Here is a 21,152-nt window from a genome sequence, read left to right on the forward strand (position 1 = left end):
TGTTCAATGTTCCAATGTTCCTATGAAATGCATGGATCCTAATTTGACAATCTAATAATGGTTATTTGGTGGAACAATACTTGAGTAATTCTTTTAAAATGACATTCTGTTGAAGCTTTTCATCTTGCACTTATCAGCACAAAGGCAGGAATACCAATGTGAGGGGAAACAACATGTGTATACTGTATAAGAGGGTGTTGATTGGTTGATAGTGGAGTCTGATTGGTAGAGGTTTCGCCATGCAGAATACACCAGTTGATGGTGACTGCCAGTTAATTGCCAAACGTTGTTTGAAATATAAACCAGGCAGCTTTTCTCTGTTTAGTAAAGGCATTGTCCTGTGGAATGAACCAACAAATGCCCAGCACTTACTTTGTTTAGCTGAAATAGACGCAATGTGTTCTCATGCTCTTTCTGTCTGCAAAGAACAAACCCTTGTGTAGCAATACATAGCTTAATACGATGATTAACCTTCCAACGTTATAGCTTGTATTTGACTTCTGGAAGTGTAATGATGAATACAAATCTAATTTTGTGTAACCTAGTCCCATCTCAAAAACCATGACATGGCTTCAAGTCTTCAGGCTACCCGATGGGCCCAACAATCATTTTCTTGGCAGGCGTCCGGTGATCATACCAGGATTTAATTGTACACTGGACCACCCAATAAACAATTCAATGGAAAATGAATTCCAATAGCTATACTGAATCTGCGCCTGTTACAGTTGTAACTCAGGGAATCTCAGGTTAGTGTAGATGACCAGCTAGGCGAGCATTGGAATAGCTATGTCTAAAGGTACAACTGACAAGGATGAGAGTTTCAGCAGCCGATGTACTTAAAGATGATCAGGGAGCTGCGCTATGCTGTTCTAGTAAATTTACTCCGTGAGCCATTACCAACCGGTCATTCACCTCACTGCTGTTTACTGGATGTTGCTAAAACTGAATGACTCTGTGACTGTCAATATAACCATTGCAGGACTTCAAAAATAATTAATTGAGTGTGACTTACTTTGTAGTGTTTCAACGTGATAATGCATTTCACAATTTCTTTTCGAAAACAGCTTATCTGAGTCTTTTATATTCTTAATTTTCTGTTTGTTGCTCTAATTGTTCTCTCTCTCTCTCATACATCTCGTTATTGGCATCCCTATTTGTGTTTTTTTTATTGTGTATTTAGTGCATGCACTTCAGACATCAAGATGTCAATGTGTACATTCCTAATTCCTAATAAATCCCAGTATAGCTCTTTCCACTTCATATGGGTAAAGATGCCATGCACTGATTGTGGACTGATAAAACAGCAAGTGAGGAAATAGGAACAATAAGGAGATTAATTTGCACAGGTCATTCAGAGGTCAATTCTGCAGCAGTGCAGGAATTTGAAACCAAAACAACAAAGATGTTGAGGGGTGGAAATGTGCCTTTGGACTGTGATGCAAAATGAGCAATATCGGATTGATTGATTGGAATGGAATTGAATATCAGGTGCTGTTTGGAACGAGCAGCCAATCCAATACTGCCTGTTTCATGCCACTGAACAAGATGATTTTCTACCCCTGAATATTTTAGAAAGAACTTAGTGAGTCACTCCTCCGTCCACTATTTTTAAAAATATTCCCTGCTCATGGCCACCAAACATCTCAAACTGCTTGACAGCCAATGAAACATGTTTTGACGTGTGGTCACTGTAATGATGTCAGAAACAGAGCCTACTTGCACACAGCAAACTCCATTGCATGACAATTTGGTAATAATAATCTTTATTGGTGTCACAAGTAGACTCACATTAACACTGCAATGAAGTTACTGTGGAAACCCCCCAGTCGCCACACTCCTGCGCATGTTCGTGTATGCAGAGGGAGAATTCAGAATGTCCGATTCACCTAAAAACCACGTCTTTCGGGACTTTGTGGGAGGAAACCAGAGCACCTGGAGGAAGCCCACACACGCATCGCACAGACAGTGACCCAAGCAGGAATCAAACCCGGGCACTGTGAAGAACAGTGCTAACCACTGTGCTACCATGTCACCCAATGACCAGATAGTCTGCTTTTTGTGATGTGGAGTAGGGATAAATATTATTCAGGATACCATGGGTTGACTCTCTTGTTCTTTGAAATTGTGCCACAAGATCTTGTACATCCACCCAAGCAGACAGACGGTGCGTTTAGCATCTCATTCAAAAGATAGTGTGCTGGATTCTCCATCAGCAGGATACTCCATTTCGCCAGCAGCGCACCCACGCCCGATAATGTGAGGGTGCCCTCACAAACCCCAATGCCCGGCTGCTGGGAGGGAAGAATTCCGCTGCCGGCAGGGGCGCACCGCACCTGAAAACGGGTGCGGGGGACAGAGAATCCCACCCAAGGTCTTCAACAGTGCAACACACCCTCACTTCTGCGCTGGAGTATCAATCTTGATTTTTGTGCTCAAGCCCTGTAGTAGGAGTTTTGCCTTCTAACTCAGAAGCAAGAATGCTGCCAACTGAGCCACAACTGACACCAGAAAAAAAGTATTGGTTTCACACACTCTGAGCTCTTTTTACATGTGGACCATACATGAGGTATACCGTTTTGGGTACTGTTTGGGGGAGATGACTCACCAGGGGAAGGCAGTAGTAGCCAGGGTCATGGCACCGTGGCTGGCTCTGCTGAACAGAAGGGCGGGAAAAAGACTGGCAGGGCTATAGTCATAGGGGATTCAATTGTAAGGGGAGTAGACAAGCGTTTCTGTGGTCGAAAACGAGACTCCCGAATGGTATGTTGCCTCCCGGGTGCTCGGGTCAGGGATGTCTCCGATCGGCTGCAGGACATACTGAAGGGGGAGGGTGAACAGCCAGTTGTCATGGTGCATATAGGCACCAACGATATAGGTAAAAAAAAGGATGAGGTCCTACAATCAGAATTTAGGGAGTTAGGAGATAAGTTAAAAAGTAGGACCTCAAAGGTAGTAATCTCAGAATTGCTACCAGTGCCACGGGACAGTCAGAGTAGAAATTCAAGAATAGTCAATATGAATACGTGGCTTGAGAGATGGTGCAGGAGGGAGGGGTTCAGATTTTTGGGACATTGGAACCGGTTCTGGGGGCGGTGGGACCATTACAAACCGGATGGTCTACACCTGGGCAGGACTGGAACTAATGTCCTAGGGGGTGCTTTTGCTAACACTGTTGGGGAGGTTTTAAACTAATGTGGCAGGGGGATGGGAAGCAGATTAGGAAGTTAGAGGTCAGTAAAGAAGTAGCAACTAAAGACGTTAAGGTACGAGATAATAAACTCCATGTGACTAAGGGGAAGGGTCGACAGGGAAGAGATGATGAACGCAAAGGGACTGGTGGTCTGAGGTGCATTTGTTTTAATGCGAGAAGTACAGCAGGTAAGGCAGATGAACTTAGGGCTTGGATCAGTACTTGGGAATATGATGTTATTGGTATTACTGAGACTTGGTTGAGGGAAGGGCAGGACTGGCAACTGAATATCCCAGGGTATAGATGCTTCAGGAGGGATAGAGAGGGAGGTAGAAGGGGTGGAGGAATTGCATTACTCGTCAGAGATGATATCACAGCTGTGATTAAGGAGGGCACGATAGAGGATTCGAGCACTGAGGCAATATGGGTTGAGCTATGAAATAGGAAGGGTGCAGTAACATTGTTTGGACTTTACTACAGGCCTCCCAAAAGTGAGCATGAAGTAGAGGTACAAATATGCAGACAGATTATAGAAAAATGTAGGAGCAATAGGGTGGTTGTGATGGGAGATTTTAACTTCCCCAACATTGAATGGGATTCGTGTAGTGTTGGAGGTGTAGATGGAGCAGAATTTGTAAGGAGCATCCAGGAATGTTTTTTAGAGCAGTATGTAAATAGTCCAACTCGGGAAGGGGCCATACTGGACCTGGTATTGGGGAATTATCCCGGCCAGGTGGTTGATGTTTCAGTCGGTGATTACTTTGGGAATAGCGATCACAATTCCGTAAGTTTTAGAATACTCATGGACAAGGACAAGAGTGGTCCGATAGGAAGAGTGCTAAATTGGGGAAAGGCAGAGTATAACAAAATTCGGCAGGAGCTAGGGAATGTGGATTGGGAGCAGCTGTTTAAGGGTAAATCCACATTTGAAATATGGGAGTCTTTTAAGGAAAGGTTGATTAGAGTGCAGGACAGACATGTTCCTGTGAAAATGAGAGATAGAAATGGCAAGATTAGGGAACCATGGATGATGGGTGAAATTGTGAGACTAGCAAAGATGAAAAAGGAAGCATATGTAAGATCGAGGCGACTCAAAACTGATGAAGCTTTGGAGGAATATCGGGAAAGTAGGACGAATCTCAAACGCGCAACAAAAAGGGCTAAAAGGGGTCATGAAATATCTTTGGCTAACAGGGTTAAGGAAAATCCCAAAGCCTTTTATTCGTATGTAAGGAGCAAGAGGGTAACTAGGGAAAGGATTGGCCCACTCAAAGACAAGAGAGGGAATTTATGCGTGGACTCAGAGGAAATGGGCGAGATTCTTAATGAGTACTTTGCATCGGTATTCACAAAGGGGAGGGACAAGACGGATGTTGAGGCTAGGGATGGATGTTTAAATACTCTAGGTCAAGTTGTCATACGGAAAGGGGAACATTTGGGTATTCTAAAAGACATTAAGGTGGACAAGTCCCCAGGACCAGATGGGATCTATCCCAGGTTGCTGAGGGAAGCGAGGGTCGAAATAGCTGGAGCCTTAACAGATATCATTGCAGCATCCTTGAGCACGGGTGAGGTCCCAGAGGACTGGAGAATTGCTAATGTTGTCCCTTTGTTTAAGAAGGGTAGCAGGGAAAATCCAGGGAATTACAGACCTGTGAGCTTGACGTCAGTGGTAGGCAAACTGTTGGGGAAGATACTGAGGGATAGGATCTATTCACATCTGGAAGAAAATAGACTTATCAGTGATAGGCAGCATGGTTTTGTGCAGGGAAGGTCATGTCTTACAAACCTAATAGAATTCTTTGAGGAAGTGACAAAGTTAATTGATGAGGGAAGGGCTGTAGATGTCATATACATGGACTTTAGTAAGGCGTTTGATAAGGTTTCCCATGGCAGGTTGATGGCAAAAGTGAAGTCGTATGGGGTTCAGGGTGTACTAGCTAGATGGATAAAGAACTGGCTGGGCAACAGGAGACAGAGAATAGTGGTGGAAGGGAGTGTCTCAAAATGGAGAAGGGTGACTAGTGGTGTTCCACAGGGATCCGTCCTCGGTCCACTGTTGTTTGTGATCTACATAAATTACCTGGAGGAAGGTATAGGTGGTCTGATTAGCAAGTTTGCAGATGATACTAAGATTGGTGGAGTTGCAGATAGCGAGGAGGACTGTCAGAGAGTACAATAAAATATAGATATATTGGAGAGTTGGGCAGAGAAATGGCAGATGGAGCTCAATCCAGGCAAATGCGAGGTGATGCATTTTGGAAGATCAAATTCAAGAGCAGACTATATGGTCAATGAAAGGGTCCTGGGGAAAATTGATGTACAGAGAGATCTGGGAGTTCAGGTCCATTGTACCCTGAAGGTGCAACGCAGGTTGATAGAGTGGTCAAGAAGGCATGCAGCATGCTTGCCTTCATCGGACGGGGTATTGAGTACAAGAGTAGGCAGGTCATGTTACAGTTGTATAGGACTTTGGTTAGGCCACATTTGGAATACTGCATGCAGTTCTGGTCGTCACATTACCAGAAGGATGTGGATGCTTTGGAGAGGGTGCAGAGGAGGTTCACCAGGATGTTGCCTGGTATGGAGGGTGGTAGCTATGAAGAAAGGTTGAATAGATTAGGATTGTTTTCGTTGGAAAGACGGAGGTTGAGGGGGGACCTGATTGAGGTATACAAAATGATGAGGGGTATGGACAGGGTGGATAGCAACAAGCTTTTTCCAAGAGTGTGGGTGTCAGTTACAAGGGGTCACGATTTCAAGGTGAGAGTGGGAAAGTTTAAGGGAGATGTGCGTGGAAAGTTTTTTACGCAGAGGGTGGTGGGTGCCTGGAACGCTTTACCAGCAGAGGTGGTAGAGGCGGGCACGATAGCATAATTTAAGAGGCATCTAGACCGATATATGAACGGGCGGCAACAGAGGGAAGTAGACCTTGGAAAATAGGAGACAGGTTTAGATAAAGGATCTGGATCGGCGCAGGCTGGGTGGGCCGAAGGGCCTGTTCCTGTGCTGTAATTTTCTTTGTTCTTTGTTCTATTGTATGAACACTGGATGGTGCAAAGTGAAGCAGACCAAGGTTCTAATTGCCTCAGCCCAGGTAGCATTGGGTTATTGCATTGACGAGTACAGTTTTTTGATCTCGATTCAGATGCCCTTAATGAAACTACACATATGCCTATGTTTGGTGACGACCGGAGTAGGTTTAGTTGCTGTGACTAACAGGCTGTTTAGATACAGAGATGAAAGAGAGAGAAATACCAGAAGATTGCAATTAAACAAGGAAGCACACCCCAGCAGAACTCACCACCTTGTGGTAAGGTTAATGAAGACAATCTGAGGCAAGGTTGGCAAGGAATGGCATGGATGAGCCAAATGCATAGTGCACAGATTTCAAACCAAGCCGACCTCAAAGTGGGATTGTTAGTTTAGCACCATGGGCTAAAATATTGCACTTGTTTTGGTTGCTATATGAGGCCAAAAAGACAGAACTACTGCCTCATTGGAATCGATTGTGTTCCACATGGCACTGGTGCGAGCCCTACCACGGTCGCTGAATCGGCCCATGTGTGGCACCAGGTTTGCTGTTGTGGAAGTCCACGAATCCTGCCTCAACATCAGGAACGGCGAATCCCTCCGACGATCTTCTGAGGCAGGGTTCCATTATGCGATCTTCCCGTCCAGTCATAACATCGACCGGGATCATAACACTGGGGATGTCTGCCTTTGAATGTGACAATAAACTAAGGCTCCATACCTATCCACTCAAGTGGGCATAAAATATTCCATGACACATTTTGAAGAAGTGTAGCTGAGTTCTCCCTGGTTTCCTGGACCATATTTGTCCCTCAACCAACACCACTAAGAAAATAATATCTTGTCATTTCACAGTGCTGTTTGTGAGAACTTTCTGTGCCAATTGTCTGCTGTGTTTCCTGCGTTATAGCACTGACTACAATTTAAAGGTACCACGTTGGCTGTAAAGTGTCCTGAGGTCATGAAAGGTATCATATAAAGGCAAGCGCTTTCTTTCTTACACGACCTATACCACAGCACATTATTATTGTAACTATTTTTTCATTAGGATGTTCTCATGCCAAATCTTGTGCATAATCTCACAGTTTCTGAATGTCACATAACGTACGAGCCGGAGTTTTCATATTTCAGACCATTTTGGTTCCAGTTCAGCTCAGTTCAGACAGACGGTCCAAAGTTTAATCTCTCGGAAGGTGTAGATTTTGTAGCAGATCTCTTATCGTGTTGATCATAGTAAGTCACAAAATATATCATTTCAAAAGGGAGAAAACCATTCACCAAGTAATGGTGCAAAATTGCCTGTTGCAAAATTGGAACTAGAAATAATTTGGACTACAATTTTAAGGTCTCAAGGTTCAATTAGACACATCGCAAGGTTAATTAGAGACAATTGATTGGCTCATAAACTTATTAGAAATGTGGCAGAGATATTTTGCATGGGGAGACAAAATGTGACATGGCAAAATGTTGGTATTTTTATTTCCTTTCTACACCATAATGTGATCACTTTGAAATTAAGCTGCTGGTTTGAACAGCATTAATCTTTCAGAGCATTGCCTTTATCTCGTGGTCCGCTCAGTAACTTCATCTTAACCATGCTGAATGAGAAGATGCTAAGGGATGTCTCTCAAATGGAGGGACAAGGAGCATTGGAGCATAGAATCACAACTGGTCAATGCTTTGTGTCCTTTGGTAGATTGCCCCATGGGTTATTGGTCTTGGAATAAGCCAAGTACCCATCTTCTCAGCTGCAGGAGTGTCATACAAGGCAGTCAAACAAAGGGGTTAAATTACAGAGGGCAACAGGGTGATTGTTACTTGAAAGCGCCCCCATAAAAGAGAAAGCTTTAAAACTCCCACTGACCTGTCAATATCAGTCCAACATCTCATCCTCACAATCACTTGTGTAACAGCTTTTGTGCGCTCAGATTGAAATGGAATTGCCAGCTAACTGCTCTGGAAAGAAAACAGAGATTTAAATTCCAAGAAATTAAAATACTATACTGTTCTTTCATTTGTCCGAACTCAAAGAAGGCTGTTAAAAACTGGGGCGGGGGGGGTGGGGAGAGAGAGAGAGAGAGAGAGGGCTAATGTGCTTGAAGGAAAGGATGTGGATTTAAACAGTGAAAGCCTCTTTCTTCTCTTTCTGAAAAGGAAGCCCAAAGTGTTCTCCTCTTTTAACACAATGTTCAGTGGTGACCTGCTGAGGTGACATCTTTAAAAATAATTGTCTACTTACCATTAGATGCAGTCGTAGAAAGTTTTACAGGAAGCATGAAAATGGCCTCTGAAAAACTAGCCTCAGCAAGATTGTGTAAAAGAACAAAACAATGTGACTGGGTGATTGATAACAAAAAAAAGTATATCGTAAGTAGAATTTTCTACCTAGCTGCAAACCATAATTTATACTGATCTCTTATCAAGATAAAGTACCTTTTCTCTGAATGACCTGTGTGGTTAAATGATTTTGATAAATGCCAGTACATAACAGGTAACTGCTTTACAAACAACCGAGATAAACTAGGCTTACTGGGAGATGAATGGTAAATCGCTTTTCTTGACTATGTTCAAGCTCTACAATCTCCTTATCAATGTATAGTCTGCTGACCTCAGGTGGAGTCGTTATAAGATGAAAGGAACCTTGGTTATTTGCGCTCAAAATGTGGCCGCTGTTTGCAGCGAGGAGCAGAACTTCAGCTGCACAAATGTTCCAAAATGACTACATTTTGCAGCATTTTGTAGGTTGCTGGAGGATATTAAGAGTAGTTAACTATGATGGTCATTAGCATGGAAACTTTCAATTTTGCCAATGCTGCTAACACCAGTTTTATCCCAATAAGCCCTTACATCAGGAAGGGGCCAACAGTAAAAGTGACATGAAATGTGTGGACTTGAGGCCAAGCCATTCCAACAGACTCCCAGTGTAATTTCAGTGGAAATCCATTAAATTGGCTGTCAACTAGGCTGGAAGCCGGTTATGCCAGATCCCAGTCTAGTGCTGACGCTTCCAAGATAGTTTTGTGTGGGAGGAGTGAACCACATGTGTCCTGTTCCCATTCAAACTACTAAGTAGCTTAATGTTAGCACCAAAAAACTACTGAGAATATATTTAGTATGGCTCCTTTCGTTTTGATGGGAAAGTGATGGATGAGGAAATAGTGATATAATGGGACACAAAAATGAGTTATAAAAGGGGAATCAAATTAAGGGATCGAAAAGGCAACATGGACCATTAGAGTTTCATCCTTTTAAGTTAGACACATCATTGACAAATATCTGTTGTAGATATAATGTACATCAGATAATAAATGTTTGTATTTGACATCTTCAAGGATTTTGGAGACAAAACAATGGTTGGCGATAGGATAGGAACAGAAGGGTTTAGGGTTGTCTAAGGAAGGTGTGATGATGCCAGTTTGGAAAGGATCTGATGACAAAGAATGGTTCACTCTGACACCATGGCCGCTGGAAGACAAGTTGGGTGGTTAGGATTTTAATGAGAATGGATTTGAAGGAGCAGAGATTGAGCCTAATCAACTAAATTGGTAGGTGAGCACTTTGGAAACAGTGACCACAATTCGGTGACCTTTACGTTAGCGATGGAAAGGGATAAGTATACCCCGCAGGGCAAGAGTTATAGCTGGGGGAAGGGCAATTATGATGCCATTAGACATGACTTAGGATGTGTAGGTTGGAGAAGTAGGCTGCAAGGGTTGGGCACACTGGATATGTGGAGCTTGTTCAAGGAACAGCTATTGAATGTTCTTGATAAGTACGTACCAGTCAGGCAGGGAGGAAGGGGTCGAGCGAGGGAACCGTGGTTTACCAAAGAAGTGGAATCTCTTGTTAAGAGGAAGAAGGAGGCCTATGTGAAGATGAGGCATGAAGTTTCAGTTGGGGCGCTTGATAGTTACAAGGAAGCGAGGAAGGATCTAAAGAGAGAGCTAAGACGAGCAAGGAGGGGACATGAGAAGTCTTTGGCAGGTAGGATCAAGGAAAACCCAAAAGCTTTCTATAGGTATGTCAGGAATAAAAGAATGACTAGGGTAAGAGTAGGGCCAGTCAAGGACAGTGGTGGGAAGTTGTGTGTGGAGGCTGAGGAGATAAGCGAGATACTAAATGAATACTTTTCATCAGTATTCACTCAGGAAAAAGATAATGTTGTGGAGGAGAATGCTGAGACCCAGGCTATTAGAATAGATAGCATTGAGGTGCGTAGGGAAGAAGTGTTGGCAATTCTGGACAAGGTGAAAATAGAAAAGTCCCCGGGGCCTGATGGGATTTATCCTAGGATTCTCTGGGAAGCCAGGGAAGAGATTGCTGAGCCTTTGGCTTTGATTTTTATGTCATCATTGGCTACAGGAATAGTGCCAGAGGACTGGAGGATAGCAAATGTGGTCCCTTTGTTCAAGAAGGGGAGTAGAGATAACCCCGGTAACTATAGGCCGGTGAGCCTCACGTCTGTTGTGGGTAAAGTCTTGGAGAGGATTATAAGAGATACGATTTATAATCATCTAGATAGGAATAATATGATTAGGGATAGTCAGCATGGTTTTGTGAAGGGTAGGTCATGCCTCACAAACCTTATCGAGTTCTTTGAGAAGGTGACTGAACAGGTAGACGAGGGTAGAGCAGTTGATGTGGTGTATATGGATTTCAGTAAAGCGTTTGATAAGGTTCCCCACGGTCGTCTATTGCAGAAAATACGGAGGCTGGGGATTGAGGGTGATTTAGAGATGTGGATCAGAAATTGGCTAGTTGAAAGACGACAGAGGGTGGTGGTTGATGGCAAATGTTCAGAATGGAGTTCAGTTACGAGTGGCGTACCACAAGGATCTGTTCTGGGGCCGTTGCTGTTTGTCATTTTTATAAATGACCTAGAGGAGGGCACAGAAGTTTGGGTGAGTAAATTTGCAGACGACACTAAAGTCGGTGGAGTTGTAGACAGTGTGGAAGGATGTTGCAGGTTACAGAGGGACATAGATAAGCTGCAGAGCTGGGCTGAGAGGTGGCAAATGGAGTTTAATGTAGAGAAGTGTGAGGTGATTGACTTTGGAAAGAATAACAGGAATGTGGAATATTTGGCTAATGGTAAAATTCTTGGCAGTGTGGATGAGCAGAGGGATCTCGGTGTCCATGTACATAGATCCCTGAAAGTTTCCACCCAGGTTGATAGGGTTGTGAAGAAGGCCTATGGTGTGTTGGCCTTTATTGGTAGAGGGATTGAGTTCTGGAGCCATGAGGTCATGTTGCATCTGTACAAAACTCTGGTACGGCCGCATTTGGAGTATTGCGTACAGTTCTGGTCGCCTCATTATAGGAAGGACGTGGAAGCTTTGGAACGGGTGCAGAGGAGATTTACCAGTACGTTGCCTGGTATGGAGGGAAAATCTTATGAGAAAAGGCTGATGGACTTGAGGTTGTTTTCGTTAGAGAGAAGAAGGTTAAGAGGTGACTTAATAGAGGCATACAAAATGATCAGAGGGTTAGATAGGGTGGACAGTGAGAGCCTTCTCCCGTGGATGGAGGTGGCTAGCACGAGGGGACATAGCCTTAAATTGAGGGGTAATAGATATAGGTCAGAGGTAGGTTTTTACTCAAAGTGTGGTGAGGCCGTGGAATGCCCTACCTGCAACAGTAGTGAACTTGCCAACATTGAGGGCATTTAAAAGTTTATTGGATAAGCATATGGATGATAATGGCATAGTGTAGGTTAGATGGACTTTAGTTTTTGACTTCCCATGTCGGTGCAACATCGTGGGCCGAAGGGCCTGTACTGCGCTGTATCGTTCTATGTTCTAGATCCTGCGTTATGTTTTCCTTGAATAATCACCTCCTTGAACATACCTGAGACATCATCATGGAATCACTTTGCCTGGGAGACTCTGGTAGAAAGTTACCTCTTAGTTGGTTATTTTTTCCTTTGGTGTGCCTCTGCCATTTCGTCATTCCCTTGCTCAAGTGTTCTCTCTCGCTTCAGTTGCAATGCCATAAAAGGGTGTTGGAAACCATGAACCTCCATGTCTTGGTCCATGGTTTTGCTTGTCAAGGTACTGCAGTGGTTTACCAATGCCTAACCAGAAGACTTTCCTGTTCTTCACACCTGCCATGAACATATTGGAAGGATTATAGTTTGATATTCAGCCAATTTGACCATATTGTGAACACAACTTCGTTGGGCATCAAGTCCTGGAGCGGGATTTGAACCCAGAAATTCTGGTTCAAAGGTAGGGACACTCTCACTGTGCCACATGATGTCCGTCTTCTCTGGTGCTACCTCAATTATTTTGTTTTAAATACTTTAGAGTACCCAATACTTTTTTTCCAATTAAGAGGCAATTTAGCGTGGCCAATTCACATACCCTGCAAATCTTTGGGTTCTGGGGGTGAAACCAACGCAGACACCGGGAGACTGTGCAAACTCTACACGGACAGTGATCCGGGGCCATGATCGAACCCGAGTCCTCTGCGCCGCGAGGCAGCAGTGCTAACCACTGCGCCACCGTGTTTCCCCGAGCTACCTCAATTATATGGGCCTATATGGGAGTGCCCATTGTGAATTCATGGTAAGTGTTTCACTGTGGAAGGCTGGGAAGAAAAAGACTATTTCCACCTGGCACAGCTGAAAGGCAGCTTTCAGATCCCTCTTAGCTATGTGGCTGAGAAAAGGTATTCCCAGTTGCTTCAGTCAAAACTAATGTCTCAAAGTTTGTGGACATTGAAAGACTGTGAACTCAACTACTTTCTGCAGGTACCCTCTCTCTTTTAGAAAAGCGTAACTTCAGAATTTTGTAATACTTGTGTGAATAGCATTTATCCTGTCATGCACTGCTTTGGGGGATGTAGTGCGCATCTTCTACCACCAGCTAATTGAAGCAGAATTTGGTGTGTATTCTGGCTTGTCTGTCTTAGAAAAATAGGAATTTCTTTGATCTTGATGCTGCTGTAATTTATGCTAATTTATGTGCTGACTTTGCAGACATTTTTATGCCCAAATTTCCTGCAGAGCCCATGTTCCGAAAATTGCAACATAAAAACTTCCATAGATGCAGCACTAGCAATATGGCTAATAGTGTTAGGCTGCTTGATGTATTCTGTCATCATAGTGCCTCACTCTCATCACCTTTTCCTTCTGATCCTCTTATTTTGCAGAACAGGAAGAGGTCATTCTAACTTTGTAGGCCGTGTGGCACATGGTGGGGAAGGACAGGGCTTTGAAATATTTCACACGCATTAAGGCAGGCAGTCCTTTGGTTAAGTAAAGTAAAGTTGCAGTAGTCCCAGATGACCACAGGCCGCTTTCCCCTTTGAGAGGGAGAGCTGACTGATGGTGATTTAACCTGAGGGTCACCACACCCCAGGCGAGGAGCAAGGTTGAGAAGTCAAGATCTTCATGAATAACCTCAGCTGGTACGGGAATTGAACCCACGCAGCTGGCCTTATTTTAAATCACTAATCAGCTGTCCAGCCGACTGAGCTAAACCGGCCCCCTTTAAGTAGAATATGGGTGTCAGTGAGAAAAATTCAAAATAACTCTGGAAGAAAATCCCTCTTGAAATCCAGAAATCCCAGTTGCACAGATTTCAGGGGATTTTTTTAATTATTATTTACTCGCGGGATGTGGGCGTAACTGGCTGGGCCAGCATTTATTACCCATCCTTGAGGGCATTTAAGAGTCAACCACATTGCTGTTGGTCTGGAGTCAAATGTAGGCCAGATCAGAAAATGATGACAGATTTCTTTCCCTAAAGGATATTAGTGAGCCAGATGAGTTTTTACGACAATCGACAATGGTTTCATGGTCATCTTTTAATTCCAGATTTTTATTGAATTCAAATTCCACCAACTGCCCTGGTGGGATTCGAACACAGGTCCCCAGAACATTACCCTGGGTCTTCTGGATTACTAGTCCAGTAACAAAGCCACTATGCCACGAGGCTATGTTGTGCCTAAATCATAGAATACCTACAGTGCAGCAGGAAGCCATTCGACCAATCCAGTCTGCACCGACCCTCTAAAAGCGTACACAACAGAGGGAAGGCCCCCACACTATCCCCGTAACCAGTGTCCCAACCTAACCTTTTGAACACTAAGGGGCAATTTAGCATGGCCAATCCACCTAACCTCCAGACTCTTGGACTGTGGGAGGAAACCCACGCAGACACAGGGAGAATATACAAGCTCCACACAGACAGTCATCTGAGGCCGGAATTGAACCCGGGTCCCTGGCGCTGTGTGATAGCAATTCTAACCACTACGCCACCGTGCCGTTGTTTGCGTATGAATCGATGCCAGTGCGCTATTCAAGTAAATCCAGAAAAGCCGCTCACTTGCATGGGGTTGGGGATGAGTTTGGCAGACATATCTTGCAATTCGAGCAAACAAATGTCGGCATTTGCGCATGCCGAATGTTCAGCATACAACGGACATTATCAGTTCCACACAAATGTCCTCACCCCCATGCTCCTGCAGTGTAATTATGCCAGAAAGTTCCAGGAAATTCCAGGCTTATCAGACAGATGTTTAAGACACGAAGATCTGATTCAGTTATTTTAATAGCAGCATGACCGGAGCAATTTAAGCTTTCCGTTAAAATAATGGAGAGAGGAACTCTGTGCACGTGCGTTCGGCCTGTGTACAATAGGTCTGCTGACAGTCATTTCTCTCTTCAAGACTCGCAGCTATGACTAACAGGTTAACATCTTATGAAACCATGCATCTAATAAACAAATTAAAATGAATGATGCCTGTTGACCTTGATCTCAAAACCTCTGTGTTTTAGACTTCTTTTATATTGGTGCGTTACAATAGACTTACTGTTTTGATTTTGAAGGCTGAGAAACACAACTGTGGAAAACTCAGATGGTAATCTGGGTCATGCATGCCTTCCATCACTGTCATGAATGTCTGGTATTAAGTGAACAATTGTTTAGTTAAAAGAACTAGAAGTGCATTCTGTTTCTCTCTTATTGTAGTATCTTTACTCAGCTGTCACTGCTGCGTATGTATCAGAATGCAATAAATGTGTCACAAGGGGCCAGCTGAGGAGAGATAACAGCATTCAACCAGTATCCTAACCATGGACATTTCTCTCCCACAGAAAATCAGAATTACACTCAACGTGTTCAGTGTATGAAGAGACTGGTGAACAAGCTGCCTAAACCTAACCATGATACCTTGAGAGTTCTCGTTAAACACTTACAAAAGTAAGCACTGAAATATTTCTTTCTTATTTATAGAACTTAGCGGGCAGGATTTATTCAACAAATTTAAATTGCATGACAGAAATTGTAAAGTTCAGGTATTTTGTGCCTCATATTACCACGGGAGATTCCAATCGGCTCATTATGCATCAACAATATCCTAAATGGAGTCCTTAAAATACATTACTAGAAACCGTGAACGTAGAAAATGCCTCTGCTGTGGTTATGGTGAGGCTATTACGAAGTAACCAAGGGAAGTCTTCCTTCCAAATTTTATAATCAGTCTTAAAAACAGGACGCTTATTCGCAGTACTACATTAGTGACAACAAATATCAACCACTTGCTTTTATCTAGCCCCTTCAGTAAAAAAAGGTGCTTATTGGAAGTGTAAGACAGAATTAATACTAAGATCAGGAGTTACTAGGAGTGATGGTCAAAGAAAAGTATTTTAAGGAGATTCTTAAAGAAGGACAGCAAAGTGAACAGGTAGAGGGATCTAGGGAGGGAATTTCAGAACATGGAACCTCAGCGGCTGAATGCATGACTGTAAACAATGCGGCACTGCGACACAGTGGTTAGCACTTCTGCCTCTTAGCGCCAGGGACCTGGATTCAATACCAGCCTTGGGTCACTGGCTGTGTGGAGTTTGTACAAACTCCAAAGGTGTGCAGATTAGGTGGATCGGCCAAATTGTCCCTTTGTGTCCAAAAAGTTAGGTGGGGTAAATGGGTTATGAGGAAAGGGTGGGGGCATGGGCCCAGCTAGGGTCAGAGGATCAGTGCAGACTCGATGAGTCAAATGGTCTCCTTCTGCACTGTAGTTATTCTATGATTCTTGGCAAAGCAAAGAGATAATGCACATGTGGCCAGATTTAAAGCAACAGATACTTTGGCTTTTTGTTGTCGGGTTAGAGTTAAATAGATAAAAAGAGGTGAGACAACACTTGTATTTAAACACTGTGGTGAATTCATACTGTATTGTAATTCACACTATTGCATTGCATTGTATTATGTCCTTGTGGGCTCTGTATGTGAGCCGTTGTGCGGCTCTGCCCATAGGGGGAGATGAGGAGCTTGTACAGGGCTCCACCCTTGGCTCCGCCCATGGCTCCGCCCATGGCCCCTCCCACTACCGGAAGTATAAAGTGCTGCTGCCATGAGCCTGCACCCAGTTCTTCTGGTCACAGGCAGGCTCAGTTGTAAGAATATTAAAACCACAGTTTACTTCCAATCGTGTCTCTAGTGAATTGATGGTCACATCAATTTAATAGTCTTAGAAAACTTGAAGAAAACTACGATGGAATCAGCCCTCAAACCTGATCGATTAGAACTCGACCCGCAGGCTGCAGAGGCAAAGGAAATCTTCCCACACTGACTTCGATGTTTCAAGGCCTACCTGGCTGAATCAAGCACATCCGCGACTACAGAGGAGCAGAAACTCAGCCTACTGTACCCACGGGTGAGCCATCGTATCTCTACGCAACTCAATTGTACCACCTTATATATTGAGGCCCTTGCTATGCTCGACCGATTGTAGGTGCGGCCATTAAATGAGGTCTACGCGCGGCACATTCTCACTACCCGCCGCCAGCGCCCCGCAGAGTCGCTGGAAGACTTCCTCCGTGACTTAAAAGCCCTGGCTCAGGACTGCAACTTTCAGGCTGTAACGGCCTCCCAGCATATGGAACTCGCTGTCCGTGATGTATACGTTGCAGGGCTCAGGTCTAACAATGTGCGCCAGTGATTACTTCAGACAGGGGCCCAGAACTTGGAGGACACTGTAGAGTTAGCAACGACTATGGAGGTCGCGTTCCGCAGTCTGAACTCATTCCCCGTGGACCAAGCGACCCCATCGTTGGCCTCCGACCAGCGACTGCCCCAGGCCTGCACCGCGCGGCCACCCACCCACTATGGACCGCCATCGTGCCATTTTTGTGGCCAGCTCCAGCACTGCCCGGCCCGCAACGCGACCTGCAGCAGCTGCGGTCGCAAAGGACACTATGCCCGAGTATGCCTGGCAAAATCAAAACTTTCTAACTCCCCCGCACTCCAGAGCACTCGCCTCCCAAACGCGCAGGCCCGCAGACCCCGTAATGCTGCAGCGTGTCTGCCGACTCCGCCTCCGCCCGACATGTGCGACTCAGGGGGGCTGCCATCTTGGCAATCCTCCCCCACGCGGCCGGCCATGTGCGAGTCATGGGGGCGGCCATTTTGGACGCCATCTTCCTCGCCGCCCGCCACGTTCGATCCACGGGGGCGGCCATCTTGGACTGCATCTTCTTCGTCACCCACCATGTGCGATCAACAGGGGCCCCCACCATCTTGGCCATCAACCGAACCGAACCTCGACGACTACGACCTCAGCGGACAGTCATCACGGGGCCACTCCAACACTGCTGATCGAGCCGCCAACTACCCGCAACTCAACGCAGTCACGTTGGACCAGTCGTGTCCGAAGCACCTCCAGAGCTCGATGATGTCCGTTAAAATCAACGGGTACTGGACACCGTGCCTCTTTGACTCCGGGAGCACCGAGAGCTTCGTACATCCTGACCTGGTAAGACATTGTTCGCTCCTTATCTTCCCTGCACAGCAAACTATCTCCCTCGCCTCGGGCTCGCACTCGGTCCACATACAAGGGCGCACCGTCGCGACCTTAACAATACAGGGCGCCAGCTACTCTAATTTCCAGCTGTACGTACTCCCCGACCTCTGCGCCCAACTCTTACTCGGGCTCGATTTCCAATGTAATCTCAAGAGCCTCACACTCAGCTTCGGCGGACCCCTACCTCCACTCACTATCTGCAGTCTAGCGACTCTGAAAATCGACCCACTCCACTCTTCGCTAATCTCACTGCTAACTACAAACCCGTAGCCACCCGCAGCAGGTGGTACAGCCTGCAGGACAGGGTATTTATTAGAACCGAGGTCCAGCGGCTCCTACGTGAGGGAGTCATAGAAGCCAGTAACAGCCCATGGAGAGCTCAGGTGGTGGTCATCAAGACCGGGGTAGAGTTCCGGATGGTGGTTGATTATAGCCAAACCATTAACCGGTTCACGCACCTCGATGCGTACCCCCTCCCCAGAATTGCAGACATGGTCAATCAGATCGCCCAGTACAGCATATTCTCCACGCTGGATCTGAAGTCTGCTTACCACCAGCTCCCAATCCGACCGGAGGACCGCCACTACACGGCGTTCGAGGCAGATGGCCCCCTCTTCCACTTCTTCCGGGTCCCCTTTGGCGTCACGAATGGGGTTTCGGTGTTCCAACGAAAATGGACCGAATGGTGGACCAGTACGGGCTGCGGGCCACATTTCCGTACTTGGACAATGTCACCATCTGCGGCCATGATCAGCAGGATCATGGCGCCAACCTCCACCGATTTCTCCAAACCGCCCAGAAACTCAACCTCACCTACGATATGGAGAAATGCGTTTTCTGCACTACCAGACTAGCCATCCTCCGATAGGTCGTGGAAAACGGAGTCCTGGGCCCCTCTTACAACTCCCTCTCCCTCATTGTCCCAGGGCCCTCAAGAGGTGCCTGGGATTCTTCTCTTATTATGCCGTGGGTCCCCCAGTATGCGGACAAAGCCTGCCCACTATTTAAGACTACACTCTTCCCACTGTCAGCTGAGGCCTGCCAGGCCTTCAACTGCATCAAGGAAGACATCGCCAAAGCCGCCATGCGGGCGGTGGATGAATCCGTCCCCTTTCAGGTGGAGAGCGACGCCTCAGAGGTCGCTCTCGCCACCACTCTGAATCAGGCAGGGGGACCAGTCGCCTTCTTCTCCCGAACCCTCTCCGCTTCTGAACTTCAATACTCCTCAGTCGAAAAGGAATCTCAAGCCATTGCGGAAGCCGTACGGGACTGGAGGCACTACCTCGCAGGTAGGAGGATTACCCTCATCACCGACCAAAGATCGGTTGCCTTCATGTTCGACAACTCACAAAGGGGCAAAATTTAAAATGATAAAATCTTGCGGTAGAGTATCGAACTCTCCACCTATAATTCCGATATCATATATCGACCGGGGAAGCTCAACGAGCCCCCTGATGCCCTGTTCCGTGGCACATGCGCCAGCGCGCAAGACGACCGCCTGAAGGCTATCCACAATGACCTCTGCCACGCGGGGGTCACCCGGCTCGCCCATTACGTCAAAGCACGAAATCTGCAAATCTGCAAACCGCACAAGGCCCACCTGGTAAAGGCATCCTGGCCCTTTGAATGCCTGAGCATCGATTTCAAAGGGCCACTCCCCTCGACCAATCGAAACGTGTACTTTCTTAACGTCATCGACGAATTCTCCAGCTTCCCCTTTGCCATCCCGTGCCCCGATATGACCTCCCATACAGTCATCAGAGCCCTGCACAGTGTCTTCACCCTGTTCGGTTTCCCCAGCTACGTACACAGCGACAGGGGTTCATCCTTCATGAGCGACGAGCTGCGTCAGTACCTGCTCGACAAGGGCATCGCCTCGAGCAGGACTACCAGCTACAACCCCAGGGGGAACAGGCAAGTGGAGAGGGAGAACGCGACGGTCTGGAAGACCGTCCTACTGACCCTATGGTCCAGGAACCTCCCGACCTCTCACTGGCAGGAGGTCCTCCCCGACGCGCTCCATGCCATTAGGTCCCTCCTACGCACCGCCACCAACCAGACCCCTCACGAACGATTATTTGTTTTCTCTAGGGGCACTACCACGGGGATTTCGCTCCCATCCTGGTTGAGGACACCGGGCCTGGTTCTCCTCCGGAAGCACGTCCGGACACACAAAACAGACCCGCTAGTAGAGAGAGTGCTACTGCTTCACTCGAACCCCCACTACGCCTTTATTGAATACCCCGACAGCCGTCAGGACACCGCTTCCCTCCGGGACCTGGCGCCTGCAGGATCCTCCACCATCACCACCACCGCCGAGGTACCCCTCACACTACACCCCACCCAACCCCCCATGCCCTGCACCCCCGCGCCTATAGGTTCCCTGTCCACGCTCGGCGCCCCCGCGCCTATAGGTTTCCTGCGCCCCCTTTCGCCCATCGCACCGGTCAGGAATGAAGCTCGGACCGAATCACCCCCGGAGTCCACCCTCATACCCACACCGATCGTAACCACCCAGCCACCCGAAGAGGCTGCAACCCCGGTGCTCCGCATATCCCAAAGGACGACTTGGCCACCAGACCGGCTTAACTTGTAGACCCGTCACACCCGCCGGACTTGATTTTTTTTTACAGTGGGTGAATATGGTGAACTCATACTGTATTGTAATTCACACTGTATTGCATTGCATTGTATTATGTCCTTGTGGGCTCTGTATGTGAGCTGTTGCGCGGCTCTGCCCATAGGGGGAGATCAGAAGCTTGTACAGGGCTCCACCCGTGGCTTCGCCCATGGCCCCTCCCACTACCGGACGTATAAAGTGCTGCAGTCGTGAGCCTGCTCTCAGTACTTCTGGTCACAGGCAGGCTCAGTTGTAAGACTATTAAAACCACAATTTACTTCCAATCGTGTCTCTAGTGAATTTAAGGTCACATCAAACACAAAGATACGATTGTAAATTTTAGGCATTGGAGAATCATGGAAGTTATGTAGGTCATTGATAAAGGGGTTGATAACTGAGTAGGCGTAGGATAGGATTCAAACAGAAGAGTTTTGGATGAGCTGATGTTTATGGCAGACTGAGGGCCTGTCAGTGGATAAGTAGAAGGAAATGAGGAAACAA

General features: G+C 46.3%; 1 protein-coding gene across 3 annotated transcripts in view; it reads left to right on the forward strand.

Moving 5' to 3' along the window:
• Nucleotides 1-21,152, forward strand: part of LOC119962096 (rho GTPase-activating protein 15-like) — a 992,501-nt gene that overhangs the window by 905,162 nt on the left and 66,187 nt on the right. For all 3 annotated transcript variants that reach the window (XM_038789949.1, XM_038789950.1, XM_038789951.1), the window contains one exon: nucleotides 15,324-15,429. In XM_038789949.1, coding sequence (XP_038645877.1) covers nucleotides 15,324-15,429 — 106 coding nt within the window. The remainder of the gene's footprint in view (nucleotides 1-15,323; nucleotides 15,430-21,152) is intronic.

Source organism: Scyliorhinus canicula, chromosome 2, assembly GCF_902713615.1.
Source record: "Scyliorhinus canicula chromosome 2, sScyCan1.1, whole genome shotgun sequence".
In the NCBI taxonomy this organism is placed as follows: Eukaryota; Metazoa; Chordata; class Chondrichthyes; order Carcharhiniformes; family Scyliorhinidae; genus Scyliorhinus; species Scyliorhinus canicula.